This window comes from Drosophila persimilis, unplaced genomic scaffold (genome assembly GCF_003286085.1).
Source record: "Drosophila persimilis strain 14011-0111.01,24,50 unplaced genomic scaffold, DperRS2 tig00000977-arrow-arrow-pilon, whole genome shotgun sequence".
In the NCBI taxonomy this organism is placed as follows: domain Eukaryota; kingdom Metazoa; phylum Arthropoda; class Insecta; order Diptera; family Drosophilidae; genus Drosophila; species Drosophila persimilis.
In genome coordinates this window covers 563,223-583,785 of record NW_020825387.1, presented here as the reverse complement: position 1 = coordinate 583,785, position 20,563 = coordinate 563,223, and the positions used below count along the sequence as shown (strand labels likewise).

Here is a 20,563-nt window from a genome sequence, read left to right as displayed (position 1 = left end):
CATTTTCAGTGCACACAAAAAACCCATTTGGTATTTAATTAACAATTTTAAGTTGACTAAGGTTGCCGCCAATATACCGCTGTTAATTCTTTTCTATTGCATAAAGGACACCCGTAACTACATAAAACAATTGCACGATTTCCATATATCAGACCACCAACAAACCTATATATTCACAGGGAACATGTTTTAGGTAAACCCCGATTATGATTATGATATTTGAAAATTTTACTTGTAGATTCACTTTTCCTTTTTACTTAAGAAGAATAATTATTGGCACATCTTTCACCAGCTCGGCGCTAAAATTCGTCAAGTTTCATAATATTCGTGGGTATTTAAATACTCATTGGCCCTTAAGGGGTTAAACAATATTTAACAACACTGAAATAGCTTTGTTTCGTTTATTTGGGGTGTGGGAGTAAAATATATTTTGAAATGGATAAAGAAAAGCTAATTGCTCCCAATCAGATGGGATACCTGATCCTGAAGGACGATGGCAACCTTCTGGATTCGGGGGGTGACCTGAAGAACGACGACCGTAGTGCGAATGTGATAATGGGGCTTCTGAATCTGACGGACAGGTAGGAGCATCAAAATCTCCACATAATCTTGATTTTCCCCTTGATCTTGCATGTTTACAGCATCGATGAGGACTTTATGCCCAACAGTAGCTGCGAGAGGATCACCATCGACTACGACCAGCACTACTACAGTATATGCATGTCCAATCGGCGCATCTACGTCGTAAAGCTAAGCAAGACGCACACGCAGAATGGAGCCACCACGAGCTCGTCGTCTTCCACGTCCTACAACGACGCCGCCGAGGGCAACAACATTAGCAGCTCCACGGTGCTGGCTTGAAAACTACCGACCAATGCCCATTCCACGTGCAGGTTCTGCCGGAGATACGAGGAGCGCCGGCCAGGATCGGGGCAGCGGCACTACAATTGGCGAACGCCCTTCGTTTACCTCATACTGCTATTTATTTGTCAAAGAATACATCATCTGTGAGCTCCTGTTCAAATATACGCTTCGCCTCTTGGGTCACGTCCAAAAGGGTCGCCTTGCTGTTGCAGAGAATCACATAGTACTGCCGCCAGTTGCAGCACCGCTTCACAATCCAATAGTCATTGGTGGTCTTCACCTGTAGCTCTTCGGTGGCCGCGGCAGCCGCCACATTCGAACGCTCGCCGGGATTGGCGAGATCCGCAATCACGCTCATAACATTACGTGGAATACCATTCCTGTGGATATTCGTGTGGTGCTGCAGACTCTGTTCGTTGATGAACAGATATTTGGGTGTGGTATCGTTGGACGCTGGGCCGCCACCACTGCTGCTGTCCTGTCCAGGATGGGCCAGGGCTTCCTTTGACACTTCGCTGGCAATATCACGAGCCAGGCACGTCAGCTGGGGCGCAATGTAGGCATGGAGTTCGTCGTACAGTTCCTGCTTTGGAGCCGGTTGTTTCGCTGCAGCGAGAAAGGGGAATTCAAAATACAGAAAAAAGTGAAGATGGCATGTGATTTTGACATACCATCGAGAAAAAGACAAAGGGTTATTTGAAGAGCGCGGTAGATGAGCAAATAATGTGGCGTAACTTGATTTTCAACTGATAGGTAGACCGTAAGCGGTAGTACTTCGTCCTGGCCTTCACTGGCATCGCTGGGATGGCAGCGCACGAAGCCTTTGGCTTGGCACTCGCTGATGCTGCGCTTTATCACAGGAGTGTTGGCAGATGAGTCGTTCGAGTCCATTGGCAGGACATTTTGGACAATGTACGCATGAAGACTGTAGAGATCGCTCGCGCCCATCTTGCCACCGCAGACGATCTGCTCGTTGTAGAGCATAATGCTCTCCTTGATCACCGGAAAGGTGGCGCACAGCATGCCAAAGTTGTGCGCTCGCAGGAATAGCGCCCTGTCCAGGGGCAGGTACTGGATGGAATGGAGCATGTCAATGATATCACAGTGAGCCAGATCCTTCAGGCTGATCAAATATGTATCGAAAAACTGCAGCAGTTTTTCGGAGAGCAGTTCGCGGCGCTGATCGGCATTCTCCAACCCAGCTCCAAGCGATGCCAGTGCTCCATGCTGGAAACGATACATTTGGTAGCATTGGCGGAGGACGGCCCTATATATGCGGTCGGAAATCTCGCCGCCCCGGTAATCGGCCACCTCCACGCCCTCCTTGAGCCGTATTTCCTTGGGCACGTTCAGCACCAGGACCAACCAGAAGCCCAGCTCTGGCTGGTGGAAAAGCTGCGTGGTCTTTTGCGTATGCAGCGCCTTGCAGTCGTCCTCGGTGGTGAAGGTGCTGAAAAAGACAGCGGTTATACGGCTAACGGAGCTACTTCTATAGTGGAAAATACCCAGTAAATCTGATGATAGCTTCGCTGAGGCCCACATCTTTTATTTTCGTGTTCAGTTCGATGTCGTTCGGATGATAGTACAAGACTTTCTTGTGTTCCTGCGGATGTTACTCATTCGTGGGCGTTGCTTGCGACTCAGCTCATTATAACTCACCTCGCCTTCTTTCTCGCCAAAGCTGGAGTTGAACACGTAAAAACTACGAAGAGTCACCTCCAGACGTTGCAATAATTTCGTCATATTTGCTCAATTTTATTAAAAATGTTTATTTTGTTTTAAATATTGCTAAATTCCCTAACGCGTTTCTGATCAAAATACCGCCATTTGTCACTAGAAAATCCACACTGCGTTCCTTCATACAAAATATACTAAACATATACATTTATTAAATATTCTTTCAATAATTTGAATAAAATAAAACAGCATAAATTATTGAACAATTGAATTTATTAACCTGTGTATTTTGAATTTCAATGGGTAATTTATGTCTCGAATTTTAGCGGAAAAAGTGTTGTCAACAAATATCGGTCTTGGTACTGAGGCCTGAATTTAAAATAAATTTGACAGTCGTTTAGTGCAAAAAATTTTGGAATGTTTGGCCTTGATGTAACTAGTTCTGTGTGTGTGGGGGTATGTGGAAATGTAGTAAGATTAGGCGCAGACTCCGCCACGGAGACGCAGCACCAAATGGAGAGTCGACTCCTTCTGGATGTTGTAGTCCGAAAGAGTGCGGCCATCTTCCAGCTGCTTGCCAGCGAAGATGAGACGCTGCTGGTCTGGGGGGATTCCCTCCTTGTCCTGGATCTTGGCTTTCACGTTCTCAATGGTGTCAGAAGGTTCGACCTCCAGGGTAATAGTTTTTCCAGTCAGAGTCTTCACGAAAATTTGCATACCACCGCGGAGACGCAGCACCAAATGCAGAGTCGACTCCTTCTGGATGTTGTAGTCCGAAAGAGTGCGGCCATCCTCCAGCTGCTTGCCGGCGAAAATGAGACGCTGCTGGTCAGGGGGGATTCCCTCCTTGTCCTGGATCTTGGCCTTCACGTTCTCAATGGTGTCGGATGGCTCCACCTCCAGGGTGATGGTTTTTCCGGTCAAGGTTTTCACAAAGATTTGCATACCACCGCGGAGACGAAGCACCAAATGCAGAGTCGACTCCTTCTGGATGTTGTAGTCCGAAAGAGTGCGGCCATCCTCCAGCTGCTTGCCGGCGAAGATGAGACGCTGCTGGTCTGGGGGGATTCCCTCCTTGTCCTGGATCTTGGCCTTCACGTTCTCAATGGTGTCGGATGGCTCCACCTCCAGGGTGATGGTTTTTCCGGTCAAGGTTTTCACAAAGATTTGCATACCACCGCGGAGACGAAGCACCAAATGCAGAGTCGACTCCTTCTGGATGTTGTAGTCCGAAAGAGTGCGGCCATCCTCCAGCTGCTTGCCGGCGAAGATGAGACGCTGCTGGTCAGGGGGGATTCCCTCCTTGTCCTGGATCTTGGCCTTCACGTTCTCAATGGTGTCGGATGGCTCCACCTCCAGGGTGATGGTTTTTCCGGTCAAGGTTTTCACAAAGATTTGCATACCACCGCGGAGACGAAGCACCAAATGCAGAGTCGACTCCTTCTGGATGTTGTAGTCCGAAAGAGTGCGGCCATCCTCCAGCTGCTTGCCGGCGAAGATGAGACGCTGCTGGTCTGGGGGGATTCCCTCCTTGTCCTGGATCTTGGCCTTCACGTTCTCAATGGTGTCGGATGGCTCCACCTCCAGGGTGATGGTTTTTCCGGTCAAGGTTTTCACAAAGATTTGCATACCACCGCGGAGACGAAGCACCAAATGCAGAGTCGACTCCTTCTGGATGTTGTAGTCCGAAAGAGTGCGGCCATCCTCCAGCTGCTTGCCGGCGAAGATGAGACGCTGCTGGTCTGGGGGGATTCCCTCCTTGTCCTGGATCTTGGCCTTCACGTTCTCAATGGTGTCGGATGGCTCCACCTCCAGGGTGATGGTTTTTCCGGTCAAGGTTTTCACAAAAATTTGCATACCACCGCGGAGACGCAGCACCAAATGCAGAGTCGACTCCTTCTGGATGTTGTAGTCCGAAAGAGTGCGGCCATCCTCCAGCTGCTTGCCGGCGAAGATGAGACGCTGCTGGTCAGGGGGGATTCCCTCCTTGTCCTGGATCTTGGCCTTCACGTTCTCAATGGTGTCGGATGGCTCCACCTCCAGGGTGATGGTTTTTCCGGTCAAGGTTTTCACAAAAATTTGCATACCACCGCGGAGACGCAGCACCAAATGGAGAGTCGACTCCTTCTGGATGTTGTAGTCCGAAAGAGTGCGGCCATCCTCCAGCTGCTTGCCGGCGAAGATGAGACGCTGCTGGTCTGGAGGGATTCCCTCCTTGTCCTGGATCTTGGCCTTCACGTTCTCAATGGTGTCGGATGGCTCCACCTCCAGGGTGATGGTTTTCCCAGTCAAGGTTTTCACAAAGATTTGCATACCACCGCGGAGACGCAGCACTAAATGGAGAGTCGACTCCTTCTGGATGTTGTAGTCCGAAAGAGTGCGGCCATCCTCCAGCTGCTTGCCGGCGAAGATGAGACGCTGCTGGTCAGGGGGGATTCCTTCCTTGTCCTGGATCTTGGCCTTCACGTTCTCAATGGTGTCGGATGGCTCCACCTCCAGGGTGATGGTTTTTCCGGTCAAGGTTTTCACAAAGATTTGCATACCACCGCGGAGACGCAGCACCAAATGGAGAGTCGACTCCTTCTGGATGTTGTAGTCCGAAAGGGTGCGGCCATCCTCCAGCTGCTTGCCGGCGAAGATGAGACGCTGCTGGTCTGGAGGGATTCCCTCCTTGTCCTGGATCTTGGCCTTCACGTTCTCAATGGTGTCGGATGGCTCCACCTCCAGGGTGATGGTTTTTCCGGTCAAGGTTTTCACAAAGATTTGCATACCACCGCGGAGACGCAGCACCAAATGGAGAGTCGACTCCTTCTGGATGTTGTAGTCCGAAAGAGTGCGGCCATCCTCCAGTTGCTTGCCGGCGAAGATGAGACGCTGCTGGTCTGGGGGGATTCCCTCCTTGTCCTGGATCTTGGCCTTCACGTTCTCAATGGTGTCGGATGGCTCCACCTCCAGGGTGATGGTTTTTCCAGTCAAGGTTTTCACAAAGATCTGCATTTTGTATTATTCTGCAAAGGAAAATGCAATAATGCATGGATTAGTAACAGCCGAGTGTAGTGGAAATGACAGAAGAAACTATTTTTGGATTTTAGACAGACGAAAAAAGTAAGATATTTGTATAGGATATCTCTTGGCTTGCTTTGTTTCCGGGGTGAAAGGTTGTTACTTGTTCAATTCGACAAAACAAAGACACAAAGGAAACAATTGGAAACCTTTGTTCTGCTTGGTTAGTCGTGGCTTTTATTAGAGATGGACACGTATAGAGTTTCGCAAGCACGAACCAGTATAGCCTGAAGCCAATAGCCGTAATACAGACATACACGACTGATACAATAATATACAATTACTAGGTAGTGGTCTACCTAGTTCGCAACTTAGTTGAGGCTAAATATTTTATTTATTCAATAAAGCACCAGTGCACTCATACGCATGCACACAAAGGGGGATGCATGTGTCATGCATATACATACATGCATGCATATGAAGTTGAGGCTTCTCGAATTTTCAATTGGCGTCACAACCCCATTTCACAAGAAATTGGCTAAATTGGCTGTTTTCAAGGAAACTCCTTACCAAAACTAATGCGTTGCTGCAAAATTCCAAGTTTAAAATATGCAAGTGCATAAGAGATTGAATAAGAAACAAGCAAAAAATGACTGCAAAGACTGTTACAAGGCCTTGCATTGTCACGGATTGCAAAGTTGCAGCTCGTTTCCTACCCCTATATATATCTGCTTAAATATCATTTAGAACTTACGTTTGTCAGCAAACTCTAGATTTTCTTAAACTAATCTTCTAATCTTTTTACACACAAAAATATTTTCTGCTAATTTTGCAATGGGCACAAACGAACTGTGCAGTGTGACCGCGGATTTATCGTTAAAATATACCATGCGACCCACAGAAATATACCGTTTCACTTTAAAAATATACCGTAAATATACTGACGAATTTTTATTCTTTTATTGGATTTCTATATACCGTTGAAAAAAAAAATTGATGAAATTGACAAAATATACCATTTTATACCGACATACCGTAAATATACCGTCAGTTCATTTTTTATCTTAAAAAAAAATTCCTAAAGTATTAAAAATACCGTAAATGGCCAGTCTGGAACTCTTCTTCTCGCTAAATTTGTGTGTTCTGCTTATCGATAAAATATACCCCAGAAATATACCGAAATTTCTTTGGTATATGATAACTATACGCTAACTACACATTGGATACATGTAACCACTAACCATACAGTATACTGTATAATGTATGGTTAGTGATGTAACCTACAGTTTTATGTAATTATCAAAAGCGACACCTGAAGGGGAAATGTGTAATTGTCAAACATTTTTGCCCGTTTGCCCCGTGGAAGCGCCAGTGTGAAAAACCTACGTCATACACTTTTTGATATGCCTTTTTTCCGTAATATTTCAAAATATTTGGATTTTTATGGCTAACGGTCAAGAATTTTATGATGATCACTAATTGGTATGGCCTGGGCCTTGGACACGGCTCTAAATGGCATTTCTACACGATTTCTACATTGGTGCATTGCACACGAGTGTGAAACTATAACGCGTCTTAAAAAATACTGGAAAATGTTAGAGAATACCATGAAATGTATTAAATTTGCAAGGTGGCAGTCTTTAACGATGAAATATACGACCCACAATGGTCGTACAATGATTTGAATTGCCACTGCTGCTAAACTTTTTTAACAATTCATAACAAAAATATTTTGTACAAATTCAACTCACCACAGAATAAACTTGCTAAAATATTTTCAAACACTTCGAGACAACAGGACCGTACTGACTGACTGAAAATAACTAAATATACATATATCAAACAAATTTAGCTTGACAAAAATTCAGAGCCCGCTCTGATTAAAATAAAAATTTACTTTTGTAAACTATTTTTGAAGCTGTGAGACGAGCGGAAAACCTGACCGTACTGACCGATTCAGAAATTTGTTCTATTATCAAACCGTTTCGTTGACACTAAATTCAACGCCACGTAAAAATCGAATTTTATGGGACGTATTTTTTTTTATTTTTAACTCACCAAAATAAAAAAATTAAAATATTTTCAGACAACTTTAAGACAAGACCTGGATAACGACTAAATAAAATATATGAAAACTTTGTACTAATCCTTGACAGTTAGTTCAAGGCCTGTGATGATAACACTTTCCGTAAGATATAAGCCTTTCAACAACACTTAATGACAGAGCTGATATACGATCTTCACAAAAAAAAACTAATGCAACTTTATGAAAACCCATACTGTATGGAATTGGTTGTGAATTAATACGCGAATTCCAGGAAAACTAACAAACATTATACACGTCACGTATGGGGGTTTACTTACCAATAATGCTCTCTAGAGACTTTTACACTTTTTGGACAATTTCGAATGTCTGCTAATTTTTCTTCAGGTTAGCAGTCAATGAAAATTGCTTGACTAGAAAATTGGGGGGAAAAGGGCTATTGTAAATCTATTGATGTTCTATTGAATAAAAAAATAACGACTACTGCGTTGAATATTTTTAAATATTTTGTGTGGTGTATCGTACGTTTCACTGTGACTGGCCTTTAACAACCTAAAATTTTCTAGACATTTTCGCTAAAACCTTATTTTACGCAAAATGCAATAAAAGCAAGTATTTAGAATATGCCAGTTAAGTAGAAAAATTATTCACGAATCGTATAAAATTATGTGGGCATGACTAAATGCTCTATCTAGCTGATAAAATTCGACGGAATATCAAAATTGAGGAATATTTATAAATTCGTCAGTATACTTACGATATATTTTTTAAATGAGACGGTATGTTTTGGAATATTTCCGAGGGGCGGACCGTATATCTTACCGATAAGTCCGCGGTCACACAAATTTTCTAGTCACTTCGCAAACGGCCGCAAAAAAAAATGGAGCTCGAAATACTCAGTGCCAAGACCAGCAAGCCCTATGGCAAGGTAAAGGTGCCCTCGGTCGCCACTCCAATTGGAGACTTGCGCGCCCTGATTCAGAAAAGCCTGAAGCAGGCTCCGGACGCCAACCGCCAGTCACTGCGCCTGGATGCGCGTGGCAAGAGCCTGAAGGATACGGACACCGTGGAGTCGCTGTCGCTACGCAATGGGGACAAGATCTTTGTGAAGGACCTGGGACCCCAGATTGGATGGAAGACGGTGTTCTTGGCTGAGTATGCCGGGCCCCTGATTGTGTATCTGATTTTCTATTTCCGCCCGGAACTAATCTACGGCAAGGCAGCCAGCACACCGATCTCCCTCACCACCCAGTAAGTAGACCGGCCCGTGTGTGTGTGTCTTTGAGTGTGTCGGCGCGACTTTCGCCGCACATCTTTCGATTTGTATTTTTTTGAATACGACCTGATTGACCCAACAGCGACTAGGGCCGCTTATGCAAAGCGATGAGTGACTAAAACGCAAGCAAGCATTGGCTAGCTTTTACCCGAATGCATAATTATTAACCCGTTTTCGTTCGTTTCCCTTTTGTACAATCTTCTGCAGTATCGCCGCCGGTTGCTACACTGTCCACTATGTGAAGCGTTTGCTGGAGACGATCTTTGTGCACCGCTTCTCGCACGCCACAATGCCGTTGCGCAATCTATTCAAAAATTGCACCTACTACTGGGGATTCACCGCGTATGTGTCGTACCACGTCAACCATCCTTTGTACACATCGCCCTGCATGTGCACCGTCTGGGCCGCCCTTGGAGCCTTTGCTGTGAGTAGCCGTAGTCGTAGCCGTAGTGGTGGCGATGGTGTCTCCCAAAGGAGATTAATAATTATCTTTCCCTTGCAGCTGTGCGAATTAGGCAATTTCTCCGTACACATTGCATTGCGCAATTTGCGTCCACCTGGCACTAAGGTGCGCAGGATTCCAGTTGCCGACGCCAATCCGTTGACCAAGTTGTTCAAGTGAGTATTTATACTCTTCCCCACAGTTTGTGTTTTAAGCTAATTGCCTTGTTTGCAGCTTTGTGTCTTGCCCGAACTACACCTACGAGATTGGGGCCTGGGTCTCCTACTCGGTGATGACCTCGTGCCTGGCCGCCTATCTGTTTGCTTTTGCTGGCGCGTTCCAGATGACGGTCTGGGCCTTGGCCAAGCATCGCAACTACAAAAAGGAGTTCAAAGATTATCCCCGGCAGCGCCGCTCCATCTTCCCATTTGTCCTGTAAATGGCCTCATAAAACATTGCCGTTGCAGTTCTCGTCGCTGTATTACCTATTCCATTTGATTAATTTGGTTAGCATTTAAAGGGTAGTTGACTAATGACTAATGAACTTTGTGCTTTCATTCGTTCAAAGCAGAAATACATATTGGGGAAGAGTATGTTTACCCTGTGTGTAATTTTCGTAAGTTTCCCTTGGACTTTGATCAAGTGGGAAGTTCGGGTAGGGCAATATCAGTATTGATGATTTGGTTTCTTCGAAAGAGCGTTCGAAGTGCATGTGGCCAGCACGTTCCAAGCACCACGAGTCGGGCTGTAACTTTGCTTCAAGGGGGCGGCAGTTATATCAAGAAGAGGCAGCAACTTGAGTTTCAAATACAGCTCAGCTCATACTCTATGTGTGCATATATGGCCGCGCCAGTCAACACGATAGTATCGTATATAATTCGATACAAATCGACATGCACCCACCTCTATTGACATACATACACACATGCATACGTAGTTATTTTGTGTTTATTTTGCCGGTAAACAAATCATCGAAGACCTCCAAGCAAAATGGCAACGGAGCTAAATGATGAACTGGACACCTTGGATCCCACTTCGAAGCTTGTGCCGGCGCGCATAGAATCTCCCACTGCTCACAAGATAGTGGTCCTAGTTCTACTCAAGCAGTATGTAATTGTAGGTTTGCTTATTTGTTGGTTTGTTCCCGCCACAAAGTTACAATTCTTGACTTATGTTTGTGTCTTAATTTTGCAGAACAAGAAGGAATGCTTGGACACAGGTATCTCAATGCGTCCCCAGAAGCGGCGCATGTTTTACATGCTCATCTTCAAACTAATCCAGGAGGCAGACAAGAGCTACGACGAGCTGCACGCCCTGCTCACCACAGGCCGCTACAAATTGGACAAATTGATGCTGGAAGCGTTTGAAAAGGCCATGTCCGAGTTCTGCGCGGGCAGCATAGAGGCCTTGTTCGACTTTGCAGAGATCCAGAACATAGACGAGATACTGAACGAGAACTATGGCATCAGCCAGTTTAGCATGGTGGGCGTCTATGTGCGTCGCGTAGGTGTGGTCCTGGAACGGCTCAGCTTTTCCGACATGATGGACATGTATCGCAGCATTTGTTCGTTCTATGAGCGTGGAGTGTGTGCCATGGCATCGGGCCCAGGGCCACGTAAGGCAGTTGCCGGCGGAGTGCTGCACAGGGAGGAGACGCCTCCCCCACTCGCCAAGGACAAGTCCACCGAGGAAGAGAAGAAAAACGATGATGCAGTGGGGCGCTGTGCGGACGGGCGCAATCTCTTAAGCAAGTGGGCACCCAAGCAGGCCAAATACTTCATTAACAAACAGTCCGAGCTGCTGGAGAGCAATGAAAGGCACTCCTTGTCGCCCGTGGAGCTTCAGCGAAAGGTGCAAGAGATGATACAGGATCTTCCGCTGACGACGACCCCCTACTTTCTCGGCTACATGAACCAGTTGCGGGTGAGGGACTTCTACAACTCGCTGTCTGCCTTACATCGCGCCTTGGACCGCAGCCCCGTACGTCTGATGAGCCAGGAGAAGGGATATCAGTATTTCTGCATTAATCTGGCCGTGCTGCATGCCACTTTCGGGCATCGCGATGAGGCGCTGTCAGCCCTCAGGGAGAGCATCATGCTGGCACAAGAACACGGGGACAAAAGAAGCCTCAATCTCGCAAACACCTGGTATTGTCTACTGCGCGACGAGCTGCCGCTGTCCACAGTCCGGCGCAGTGTGTCCGAAGCCAATGAAGTGGACGGCTCGCTGCTGCAGAACTACACACTGGCGCTGCATTTTGCCGTCAAGCTGGGTACAGTCGCCGGCTACAAACCGCTGCGCCTGTTCGACCTGCTCCATCACAGCGATAATCTCACCAACCGCAACAATTTCGTGGACCACGCCTCCGAGGCCCTAGCGCTGAGGAGCGCCGTCTGGGCAGCCTATGGCCGGCACGAGGTGTCGGCCCTCTACTCCCAACTGCTACTCACTGCTCGGGATCGCTTTAGCAACGGCTCGGCCGGATTGGGCAGTGCCTTGGCCAGCTATGCGCTGTGGCTGCAGCTGCAGGGTCAGCCCCAGATGTCGCGGGTGCTGCTGGATCGCGGCAGGTGCCGTTTTCCGCGCTTGCCCAGCGCCGAGGGCTGGATGATAAGCCAGTGCCATGTGATCATCCAGGCGGGCATCTATCAGTGTCGCTGGCACGATGCCCTGAAGGCCTGCGACCAGCTGTATCTTCTGGATATATCGGATGCCCTGATGCAGAGGGCTTCCATCTATGTTGCCAAAAGGGAGTTCTTCAACGCGCGTCGCCTGCTGGATAATCTGGCCACGCAGACCCAACTGCCCTTCCTTCTGCGTATGCGCATCAAGGTGATGCTGGGATACTGCGGTCTGGCCGAGGGTCGCTTCTCTAGCGAAACAACCATGCTTCTGATGAGTGTGGCCGAGGAAATGGCCGAAGCACAGATGGACTACGAGCTGGCCTTGGTCGACATGCTGCTGGCCCAGCAGCTCCTGCTCCTGGGCTTGCCCCAGAAGGCCTATCAGGCTATCAAGCGTGCTATGCAGGACATTCACACCAACGGCGGGATCTTCGAGCGGGCCAGGACGGATTTTGTGTTTGTTCGCTGCCTCCTGGCCATCACGCCCAACAATGTGGAGGCTCGCAAGGGCCAACTGATGAAGTCGCTGGACCTCCTGGAGCGAGCTGCTAAATCCTTTAAGAAACTGCAAGCCCATTCCAAAGTGCTGGATGTGTACGTCTTCCTGGCGCAGCGATTCAACGAGTTTGGCGAACGGACGTTGAGGAACAAGTACGCCGGAGAGTTTCGGCGCTATTTCACCAATCATCCCATACCGCGCGAATACCTCGGTAGTCCCTGAACGGGGAGAAAAGTGGGAGTCTGTCGTTTAACTCTTAATAAACATAGTTTTATTAATTTGTTTAAATTGTAGTTGTTCCTTTTTTCCTACACCAACTACACAACTAAAACCTATCAGAAGTTTCGCAACTGTTTGAAGAGAATGCCGGAGATGAGTTTTTATTGTGGACAAATTTGGGCGCCATTCCATCCCACTCTGCAGTGTCGGGGATATGGCGGATGCAGCGTAAATGCTTAAGGCGCTTGCTGTGTGTCTGTTTTGTCTGTGGTTGTGGTGTGGTGTGGTATGGAGGGGCGTGACCTCCGTTTTGCCTTCAACTGGGATTAATTGATATTGGACAAACTTAAGATAACGTGTCCCAAACACGGACTCTAGCTGGTTATAGAGCTAATGTTAATGGCTTAACGAACCAATGGCAGATGGGGCGTAGGCCCAGATGGAGTGGAAGCCATTGCACTGCTCGGCCCTAGGAGCACCTGCTTCTGCTGCGACTTGTGCAGCTCCTCCATAGTGGCGCGTTCAGTCTCAAAGACGATCGGCGCGAACATAATGATAGATGTAGTGAAAAAGATCCAAGCAGCGTTGCGCGAAAACGAGAAGAGGCCCTTGCAGGTCTTCACGCTTGTGTCGGCGACGGTGCACGCCGCAGTGCGCACCGGCCCGGGGAGCATCTCCGTCAGTCCAATAAAGCGCTCGCTTAGCGTCTCGTCGGGTTCCTTGAGGATGAGGGATAAATAGAAAGTTTGAGGTTATAGCACGCTCCAATTTGTATTCTTCCATAGTCGAGCTGCATGTTTACAAACATCTCGCCGTGCGCCATGCGCCAACTTACATCATCGTAGTTCTCCTCATCGCGTGCTGGCTGCTCAGCGGATGCCTGCAAGGAGATGAAAGTCATTAGAAAGTGTGTACCAGTATTCTTGTAATTAGTATCCATGTATAGCTATCTGGGGCAAACGTTCTACGAGTACCAGCTGTGATAGCTGCTGGTAAGCAGGTCGGTCGGTGCGGCCATTACGTGAGCACGATAAGACGGAGGGGAGTGTGAAGGCAATGGGAACCACGTTTTTACTTACAGTGGCCACTGTGCGACGTTCTGGCGTCTCATCTTTGCTGCCGCCTAACGACGACATGCCACTATCCTTTTCAATGAACTCAATTTCAGGATCAGAGTCCATCAAATCCTCGATTTTCACAGTTTCGGTATCCACTTTGCGGCTTTATTTTAACACACGTTAAGAAATCGTTGGGTAACGTAATCGTAACCCGTTTAAATATGATGCACACTGGACAGGGAGACTTTAACGCAGACAACGGACGTTAAATGCAGTATTCACTTGCATTTAATTGAGCTTCGACACAAATTTTTCGTTCGGTGTTCGTAAAAAAAATTGATTTTATGGGCCTCGTGAACAGTGTTGAGGTGGAGAACTATCGATTGTAGGGCACTATTGCGCTACTAAACTATCGATGGTTCAATGTTTCGATAGTGGGCGATAGTGGGAAGCACAGAATAACCGTGGAAGCGTCTTAGCCCACTAAATCCCCCTCTATTTAAATAGTTCAACTACTTGAGATAAATGGCGGAAAATATTACTGATTGTAAATTCTTCTTGAGGATTCATGCCATCTCTACGATGAACTTAAAAAAACCACGATATTTTTCAGCTGAAATGCACTAAAATGATTAAATTTTCATTATTTTCAGTGGAAAATTGAAATACCCCCTTGGCTTATAATAGGTTAATCGTTCTCCGTCAAGGATTGGAAACCATATTGTCGATTTTGATATTCCGCTGAATATTACTGGCTAGATAGAACATTTAGCAATGCCCACATAATTATATCCGATTAATTAAACTATTCTCAACTTGACTGGTTTATTTTAAACACTTGCTTTTATTGCATTTTGCGTAAAAAGAGGTTTTAGCGAAATAAGTCAAACAAAAAACAAGTAGCGAAATAGGTCAATCAAAACAAACGAAAAAGGAAATTCGTTCATATTGCTCAATTTTGATATTCCATGGAATAATGCTGACTAACTAAATCTCTCAGCAAAGCCCACATAGTTTTATCCCATTGATAAATACATTTTCTACAAGATTTAATGGTTTTTAATCCTTTCTTTTATTGTTTTTATTGTAAAAAAAGGTTTAAACGAAAAAGTCCAACAAAAAAAGTGTCGCTATATTGCGTGTAAGCCGTAGTATATGCCTTTGTATACCCGGTTTTGTTAATTTTATATGAAAGTATAAATATTGATATGAAGATAAAACGTAACTAATAAAGACCTTTTCTCAAATTGACATTTTTTAGACATATTCATGTATATGATGAGTGATGAGTATATGATCTCGATCCTGATACCTATTCTTGGTCTCTGCAAGAATAATAAGCTTTAAAATATCGTTGAAATATTGAAAATAATATTAAATAGTATTGAATAATATTAAAATATATTGAAAATAAATTGTTTCTGCTTGGGATGACAAACATGTTCACAACTCGATAACATCCATTCCCCCCAGGGTATGTGTGCATGGAATGAGACTCATTTTTGTCAATCGGGTAAAAGAGGTCCTTACCCGATTCAAGTTCGGCTATCGATACTATCGACAGGTTAAGAGTGGTGCGCGCCAAATCTAACCTTTTTGGAATGTGAGCGACAAGGATTTAAATGTTGTCAGCCGGGCCATTACCGATTTAACAAATACGACGATTCCCTCAATTTTGATCTTCCGTCGAATATCAGCTATATGGAAGATTTAGCCATGCCCACATAATTTTATACGATTTATGAATACATTTTGTACTTGACTGGTTTGTAAAAGCTTGACTTGTTTTTTTTTGCTACGACGATTGCTGTTTTTGCTCTTCAACAACAATATAGCATTTCGTTATGATGAAAAAACGAACTTAGCCCACTTCCGCCCCCTCTATTGAAATAGTTCAACTAATTGAGGTTGATGGCTGAAAATATGAACGATTGTAAATTCTTCTTCTAGATTCGTGCCATCTCTCATCTGAACTTAAAAATAACAATGCTAACTTTCACCTGAACTGCGCTAAAATTATTACAATGGGTTAATCGTTCTCCGTCAAAGATTGGACACCATATTCCTCGATTTTGATATTCCGCGGAATATTACTTGCTAGATAGATCTCTAAGCCCTTCCCAAATAATTATTTCTTATTAATAAACCTATTTTCTACTTTACTGATTTATTTTAAATACTTTATGTTATTGAATGTTGCCTAAAAAAACGTTTTTGCGAATAAAGGTCAAACAAAAAAAAAAAAAAACGTAAGAGAGTAATCGTTTCATAATGCTCAATTTTGATATTCCATTGAATATTTCTTGCTAACTAAGACCCTCAACCCCGCCCACAAAGTCTAATCCCATTGACGAATAAATTTTTATAAAAGATTAATTACTTTTAAGTTATTCCATTTATTGTATTTTGACTAAAACAAGGTTTAAACAAAAAAGTTCAACAACAAAAATTTGTATTGTCATTTTGTTTCTTATCGGTTTTATACGAATACGAGTATCAGCCCTGATTTTGCCGCGTACACTTTTGCTCGATCTGATTACTAGGCTTTAAGAGAAAGCCAAAAGCACTCTGATGTGAATAATCTACTAATGCATTTGAGGACCATTCAAGTTAAAATTTAAAAAACCGTAACTTTCAACGAGCTGAATTTTGCTGTTTGCATATGCATTTAATTTACATAGAAATCGATCATATATCGACTCTCTGACATCACAATCCACAAAAACAAACGAGCATTTCCCCTCGTAACTCACCATTTTTTCTCTGTAACTTATTGTGTATCGTAAAGTTTATTTGCGAATTTTTTCTGTAAAATATATTGATAGCTGTTGTCAGTTCTGCGAAGAAGAGAATATGAATGAATGAATTTCTGAATTTGACAGGGCCTACCCGGATCCATCTATTTAGAGAAATAAAACATTTTTTGAGCGTTGGTGTACCGGAGTTTATTATATCGTATCTTGATCGCTCGTCATCTTGCATTCGTAGTTATAAATTAAGAAATCATAATTTAACGAAACTCCTACCGCTTTAAGTACTCATATGCATATAGATAGTGTCTTAATTCATGTGTTCTGCGTTGTCCAGTATATAGTATAGTATATAGTAGTATACATATAATATTAGATAGTTTGACATTAAACGTAAACAGCAAATGTTTATTTAAGTAGTAGTCGTAAATTGTTGGGTTACATAAGGTATTCTGCATTAGGTATTCAAGCACATTTAGAGGTCATAAAAAACTACTTGAATTAAAGACATGGATCGGGTATGGTATGGTATACAAACATACATACATTGTATATGCATAAAGATCTTTCATATAGAACAGTTTTGAATAACTTGAAAATTGTATTGTTTGATTTTGTGTTCGGTTTATTTGGTTTTCATTTTCCTGCTCTTGAAGTTGTCCAGTTTTTGTAAATACCCTACAATAATTTGTGGTTAGCTTTCCTTGTGATTCCCATTTGACTATTTGTACCTTTGACCTGATTTATAAACTTATTTGCTGTCTGTGCACTTATCCCGCCTCTCTCGTACGATTCATATGTACAATGATCTAAATATAAATACATATATATTTTTAATTTTCACTTTACTGATGTTTCAAAAGAGCACATTTTTTGAGTTTTCCTCTCCATTTCTTTGTCTTCTCCTAAATGTTTTTTTATCAAAAAGGAAAAGGAAATGAAAAATGCAAATGAATAAAAAACTAATTTGAAACCTTCATGTCCTATGGATTAGTGGAAATCTTTGTAAAAAAAAAGGTATTACTTGTAGTTTTTTTTTGAACTATGGCTAAGCCGGGACGGCAATATGTAATGGACTTTGAATTTTGGCTAGGAATCAAAAAACAGAAACCTAAAGAAATTATTCCAAATTAATTTGACTAGATTTTGAACTGGATCAATTGATTTGGATCCGCAAATTGGGCTGTTTCATTAATACAATACAATATTATACGAGTATAGTTCATACATATATTCTTCTTTAGTTTTTTCTTTAACATTCATTGTTAAATTGTTTGGAGTTTTCTTTATTCGTTTCCATTCGTTTCATTTCCAAGTACTATTTCCAACTGAAATAGGTTTCCGTTTGGACTTTTTCTTATATAAATTGTTAACATTTATTTTCTTATTCTAACAACTTTTTGAAAACAACTGTTTTGGGGGATTTTGAAACACGCATACGTTGAAAGCAGCATAACTACATTTAATAAGATACAAATATATGAATCCACCTAGGGATTTTCTTCATAATTTCTTGTTTTACATATATATTTTATTATGTATGCCCCTTGTTGCATCCATCACCCTAAACACAATATCACTCACGCTCTCAGACTTATCCGAATATGAATATATATGTTCTTTTTTGTTTGTTTTTTGTTTTGGTTGTTTTGTGTGTATGCTGTGTGAGTGTGTGTGTATAATCTATAAAAAATTTTTCCACATACTTACAAAAAAAAAAAAACAACTTATAATCCTAAGTTTTCCACTTAATTTTGGGTGGTTCTGGCTTCATGTACTTAAACGAATATATTACTCTTTACAATCGAAAAAACTTTCAAAGCTAATTTTTGTAATATGTGTGTGTGTGCGTGTGTAAAATGTAAAATGTGTTTAAGTGTAGGTGTGAGTGTGTGTGTGTATGGCCTGCCTTGCACTTTCTCCCACGCTGTTTGTATAAATATAATTCTTCCTTTAGTTTTGTATAAAATATTAAGTAATTTTTGCTTGCCATTTTTCACTCTGCAAATTTCTTTTTCATAATAATTTTCCGGTTGACTGAGTATATCCATAATAGCTTAACACTTGTGTATGTTAAATGGTTAACCTTTCCCGTTGTTTTCCATTTCTAATTTTTGTAGTTGTTTGCTGACCATCCTTTCCGGGCTGAAAATGTTTACAGCAGAAGTCTCGTAAATTCTGTAATTAAATGAAGAACAAAATAGGCGTTAGAAGTCCATTAATTCTAATTGCTCTGAAGCTGTGCAAACAATGGTCAAGTTTTCCAGAAAAATGAATGAGTGGAAAAATGTATGTCAAGCACAACCACATAATCTCATTCTTTTATTAAAAAGTTGGATGAAAACTGGGGTCTAGCAATGATCTCTAGCGAGCTCAGGAGCTCTCAAAAGATTCCTCCCACAAATATTTATCACTGGAAATCATTTCCCTTGACAACTTCTCCCAATCACCCATTCTACCTAAATCCTTTAATAGAGGACACATCGAAACTGCACAAAACGTCGCCTCCAGCTGGTGATTACGCCTCCTCCCACCTTCGACAAGCCACACTTTTACGAGCTTGACACCAAGTAGGGTCCACCAGGGGTGTACGTATACGTGTTGCTCTGGCCAATCCTCCAGCACATTGCAGTCTCAGCAGAACGAACAGAAAACAATGCCAAACAAAATGTGAGTAAGGGAGCTACTATCCATGGTCGGTACTCCGAATATGGAATACCCTCAATAGAGGGTATATAGAGAGGAATGATATCTACTGAGGTTTCTATGCTGATTGACTTGGCAATTGATCCAGACCAATAATAGTCTACGGACATCAGTAGCAGTAACAGTACCATGTACAAATTCTTTGAGTGCTTATCACAGGCAGATGAGGCCGGTGTAAAGTAAATAGGGTAAAGACAAATGGCTGGCGGGTGCGGGTGCTAGTGCGGTTGTGGGTTTACTGGACGTTACCGTTTACTGGACTGGGTGTGGCGACATGCATGTCAATGCGTTACAAGGCCAAAGTATCAACTAGCAAAGCGATGGCATATGAACCTTATGATACAACACAATACAAGGGAATCCCAAACCGATGGAGGCACAGACAACACACACACTTACATGCTCATAAAATAAAAACAATGCACACACGCGCACTCTTTGAGGACACTCGAGCCCGAGCTAGTTGTTTGTGCCTGTCTGTGCATGTGGCAGTATTAGTTTAAGTTTATTAAACCAATTTAATGCCACCCAAGGGAATGCTGTACTGCCCTTTTTCGCTCTTGCTGCAGATGGTGGAGATGGGTGGAGATGGGTGGAGATGGGGGAGGGAGAGGGCCTAACGTAAGGTGGTTTCCTAAGGTTTCCTAATGGCCATCTGACACTGGATCAAAGGGCGAACATAACGCTGATGTCTTTAACTAAAACTACAAGGCATAGGCAATATCCAAAGAAATGTACTCGAAAATATCTATAAGAGTTATTTAAAGCGAAATTAAATTCGTAAAATTCGTAATGTCTGATTGGATTACGGTAGTGGCTTAGTGGCGTCACTAAACAAAAAGTTCCAACAACAAGAAAGGGGCATAAAAACTTATTCAGTAAACATGCACTCACATTAAAGAGCTTCTGTGGGGGTTAATAAACTTTGTCATTTGTCTAGCTGATTTATGAGCGAATAATTTTCGGCTGTCGGTGGGTTTGGGGTTGGGGGCTGGATAAATATTGGCTCAAGGTTATATGTATGTATTTTATGGCAAGACTTGATTAGGGCCCAGAGGAAGCCACTGCCTCTGCCACTGCCATATCCACAGACAGAGTCAAAGCCACAGCCATAGCCACAGCTGCAGCAGCAACAGGAGCCAGAGGCAGAGCAGTAAATGGAGCTGTTTTGTGGCTTTTAGATGTGTGTGTCCTTCGGACTGGGTGACAGCGTCAGCAATGTCCTTTATCGGCTGCACTGACTTACCCTCGTAATTGATGCGACCATCCTGATCCAAATCGGCAATGGCTAGCAACTGCTCCAGCTGCTGCTCGTTCAAGGGCTCGCCAATCATTTCCATGGCGGTCTGGAGCTCGTCGCGCGTTATGAATCCGTTCCCATCCCGATCGAATACTCTAAAA

The 20,563-nt window shown here is 43.6% G+C and overlaps 7 protein-coding genes across 11 annotated transcripts in view; 3 read left to right on the top strand and 4 right to left on the bottom strand.

Annotated features, from left to right (window-relative positions):
- The first annotated feature begins 420 nt into the window (after nucleotides 1-420).
- LOC6601112 (ragulator complex protein LAMTOR4 homolog) lies at nucleotides 421-1,047 on the top strand. The gene is given in 2 exon segments (XM_002026151.2): nucleotides 421-581; nucleotides 642-1,047. Coding segments are annotated over 2 exon segments (516 nt in total). The 5' UTR covers nucleotides 421-435; the 3' UTR covers nucleotides 1,012-1,047.
- Nucleotides 965-2,607, bottom strand: LOC6601111 (vacuolar fusion protein CCZ1 homolog). The gene is made up of 4 exons (XM_002026150.2): nucleotides 2,524-2,607; nucleotides 2,370-2,467; nucleotides 1,536-2,314; nucleotides 965-1,470 (listed from the first exon to the last, which is right to left on the bottom strand). The coding sequence occupies exons 1-4, from the start codon at nucleotides 2,605-2,607 to the stop codon at nucleotides 983-985; spliced, it is 1,449 nt and encodes a 482-aa protein (XP_002026186.1). The 3' UTR covers nucleotides 965-982.
- A 221-nt stretch (nucleotides 2,608-2,828) lies between these two features.
- On the bottom strand, nucleotides 2,829-5,549 carry LOC6601110 (polyubiquitin-C). The gene has a single exon (XM_002026149.2). It carries the CDS (start codon nucleotides 5,536-5,538, stop codon nucleotides 3,019-3,021), a length of 2,520 nt encoding a protein of 839 aa, XP_002026185.2. The 5' UTR covers nucleotides 5,539-5,549; the 3' UTR covers nucleotides 2,829-3,018.
- A 2,904-nt stretch (nucleotides 5,550-8,453) lies between these two features.
- On the top strand, nucleotides 8,454-9,899 carry LOC6601109 (very-long-chain enoyl-CoA reductase). Its single transcript, XM_002026148.2, has 4 exons — nucleotides 8,454-8,839; nucleotides 9,072-9,288; nucleotides 9,367-9,482; nucleotides 9,541-9,899. Exons 1-4 carry the CDS (start codon nucleotides 8,469-8,471, stop codon nucleotides 9,743-9,745), a joined length of 909 nt encoding a protein of 302 aa, XP_002026184.1. The 5' UTR covers nucleotides 8,454-8,468; the 3' UTR covers nucleotides 9,746-9,899.
- A 365-nt stretch (nucleotides 9,900-10,264) lies between these two features.
- On the top strand, nucleotides 10,265-12,717 carry LOC6601108 (anaphase-promoting complex subunit 5). Its single transcript, XM_002026147.2, has 2 exons — nucleotides 10,265-10,422; nucleotides 10,501-12,717. The coding sequence occupies exons 1-2, from the start codon at nucleotides 10,297-10,299 to the stop codon at nucleotides 12,649-12,651; spliced, it is 2,277 nt and encodes a 758-aa protein (XP_002026183.1). The 5' UTR covers nucleotides 10,265-10,296; the 3' UTR covers nucleotides 12,652-12,717.
- A 63-nt stretch (nucleotides 12,718-12,780) lies between these two features.
- Nucleotides 12,781-14,021, bottom strand: LOC6600996 (mitochondrial import receptor subunit TOM22 homolog). The gene is made up of 3 exons (XM_002026146.2): nucleotides 13,728-14,021; nucleotides 13,484-13,528; nucleotides 12,781-13,367 (listed from the first exon to the last, which is right to left on the bottom strand). The coding sequence occupies exons 1-3, from the start codon at nucleotides 13,827-13,829 to the stop codon at nucleotides 13,053-13,055; spliced, it is 462 nt and encodes a 153-aa protein (XP_002026182.2). The 5' UTR covers nucleotides 13,830-14,021; the 3' UTR covers nucleotides 12,781-13,052.
- Nucleotides 14,022-16,636: 2,615 nt separating this feature from the next.
- Nucleotides 16,637-20,563, bottom strand: part of LOC6600995 (calcium-binding protein E63-1) — a 28,958-nt gene continuing 25,031 nt past the window's right edge. For all 5 annotated transcript variants that reach the window (XM_026993924.1, XM_026993923.1, XM_026993927.1 and 2 more), the window contains 2 exons: nucleotides 20,409-20,557; nucleotides 16,637-18,634 (listed from right to left, as the gene is read on the bottom strand). In XM_026993924.1, coding sequence (XP_026849725.1) covers nucleotides 18,612-18,634; nucleotides 20,409-20,557 — 172 coding nt within the window. In that variant the 3' untranslated portion in view covers nucleotides 16,637-18,611. The remainder of the gene's footprint in view (nucleotides 18,635-20,408; nucleotides 20,558-20,563) is intronic.

Coding starts and splice junctions, on each gene's coding strand:
- LOC6600996 (XM_002026146.2), bottom strand. CDS start 13,829: ATGGACTCTGATCCTGAAATTGAGTTCATTGAAAAGGATAGTGGCATG. Junction 13,529..13,727: donor AACGTCGCACAGTGGCCACT/GTAAGTAAAAAC, acceptor ATCTCCTTGCAG/GCATCCGCTGAGCAGCCAGC. Junction 13,368..13,483: donor ATGAGGAGAACTACGATGAT/GTAAGTTGGCGC, acceptor CTCATCCTCAAG/GAACCCGACGAGACGCTAAG.
- LOC6601111 (XM_002026150.2), bottom strand. CDS start 2,607: ATGACGAAATTATTGCAACGTCTGGAGGTGACTCTTCGTAGTTTTTAC. Junction 2,468..2,523: donor TTGGCGAGAAAGAAGGCGAG/GTGAGTTATAAT, acceptor TAACATCCGCAG/GAACACAAGAAAGTCTTGTA. Junction 1,471..1,535: donor CCTTTGTCTTTTTCTCGATG/GTATGTCAAAAT, acceptor TTCTCGCTGCAG/CGAAACAACCGGCTCCAAAG.
- LOC6601110 (XM_002026149.2), bottom strand. CDS start 5,538: ATGCAGATCTTTGTGAAAACCTTGACTGGAAAAACCATCACCCTGGAG.
- LOC6601109 (XM_002026148.2), top strand. CDS start 8,469: ATGGAGCTCGAAATACTCAGTGCCAAGACCAGCAAGCCCTATGGCAAG. Junction 8,840..9,071: donor CCGATCTCCCTCACCACCCA/GTAAGTAGACCG, acceptor AATCTTCTGCAG/TATCGCCGCCGGTTGCTACA. Junction 9,289..9,366: donor CCGCCCTTGGAGCCTTTGCT/GTGAGTAGCCGT, acceptor TTTCCCTTGCAG/CTGTGCGAATTAGGCAATTT.
- LOC6601108 (XM_002026147.2), top strand. CDS start 10,297: ATGGCAACGGAGCTAAATGATGAACTGGACACCTTGGATCCCACTTCG. Junction 10,423..10,500: donor TACTCAAGCAGTATGTAATT/GTAGGTTTGCTT, acceptor TTAATTTTGCAG/AACAAGAAGGAATGCTTGGA.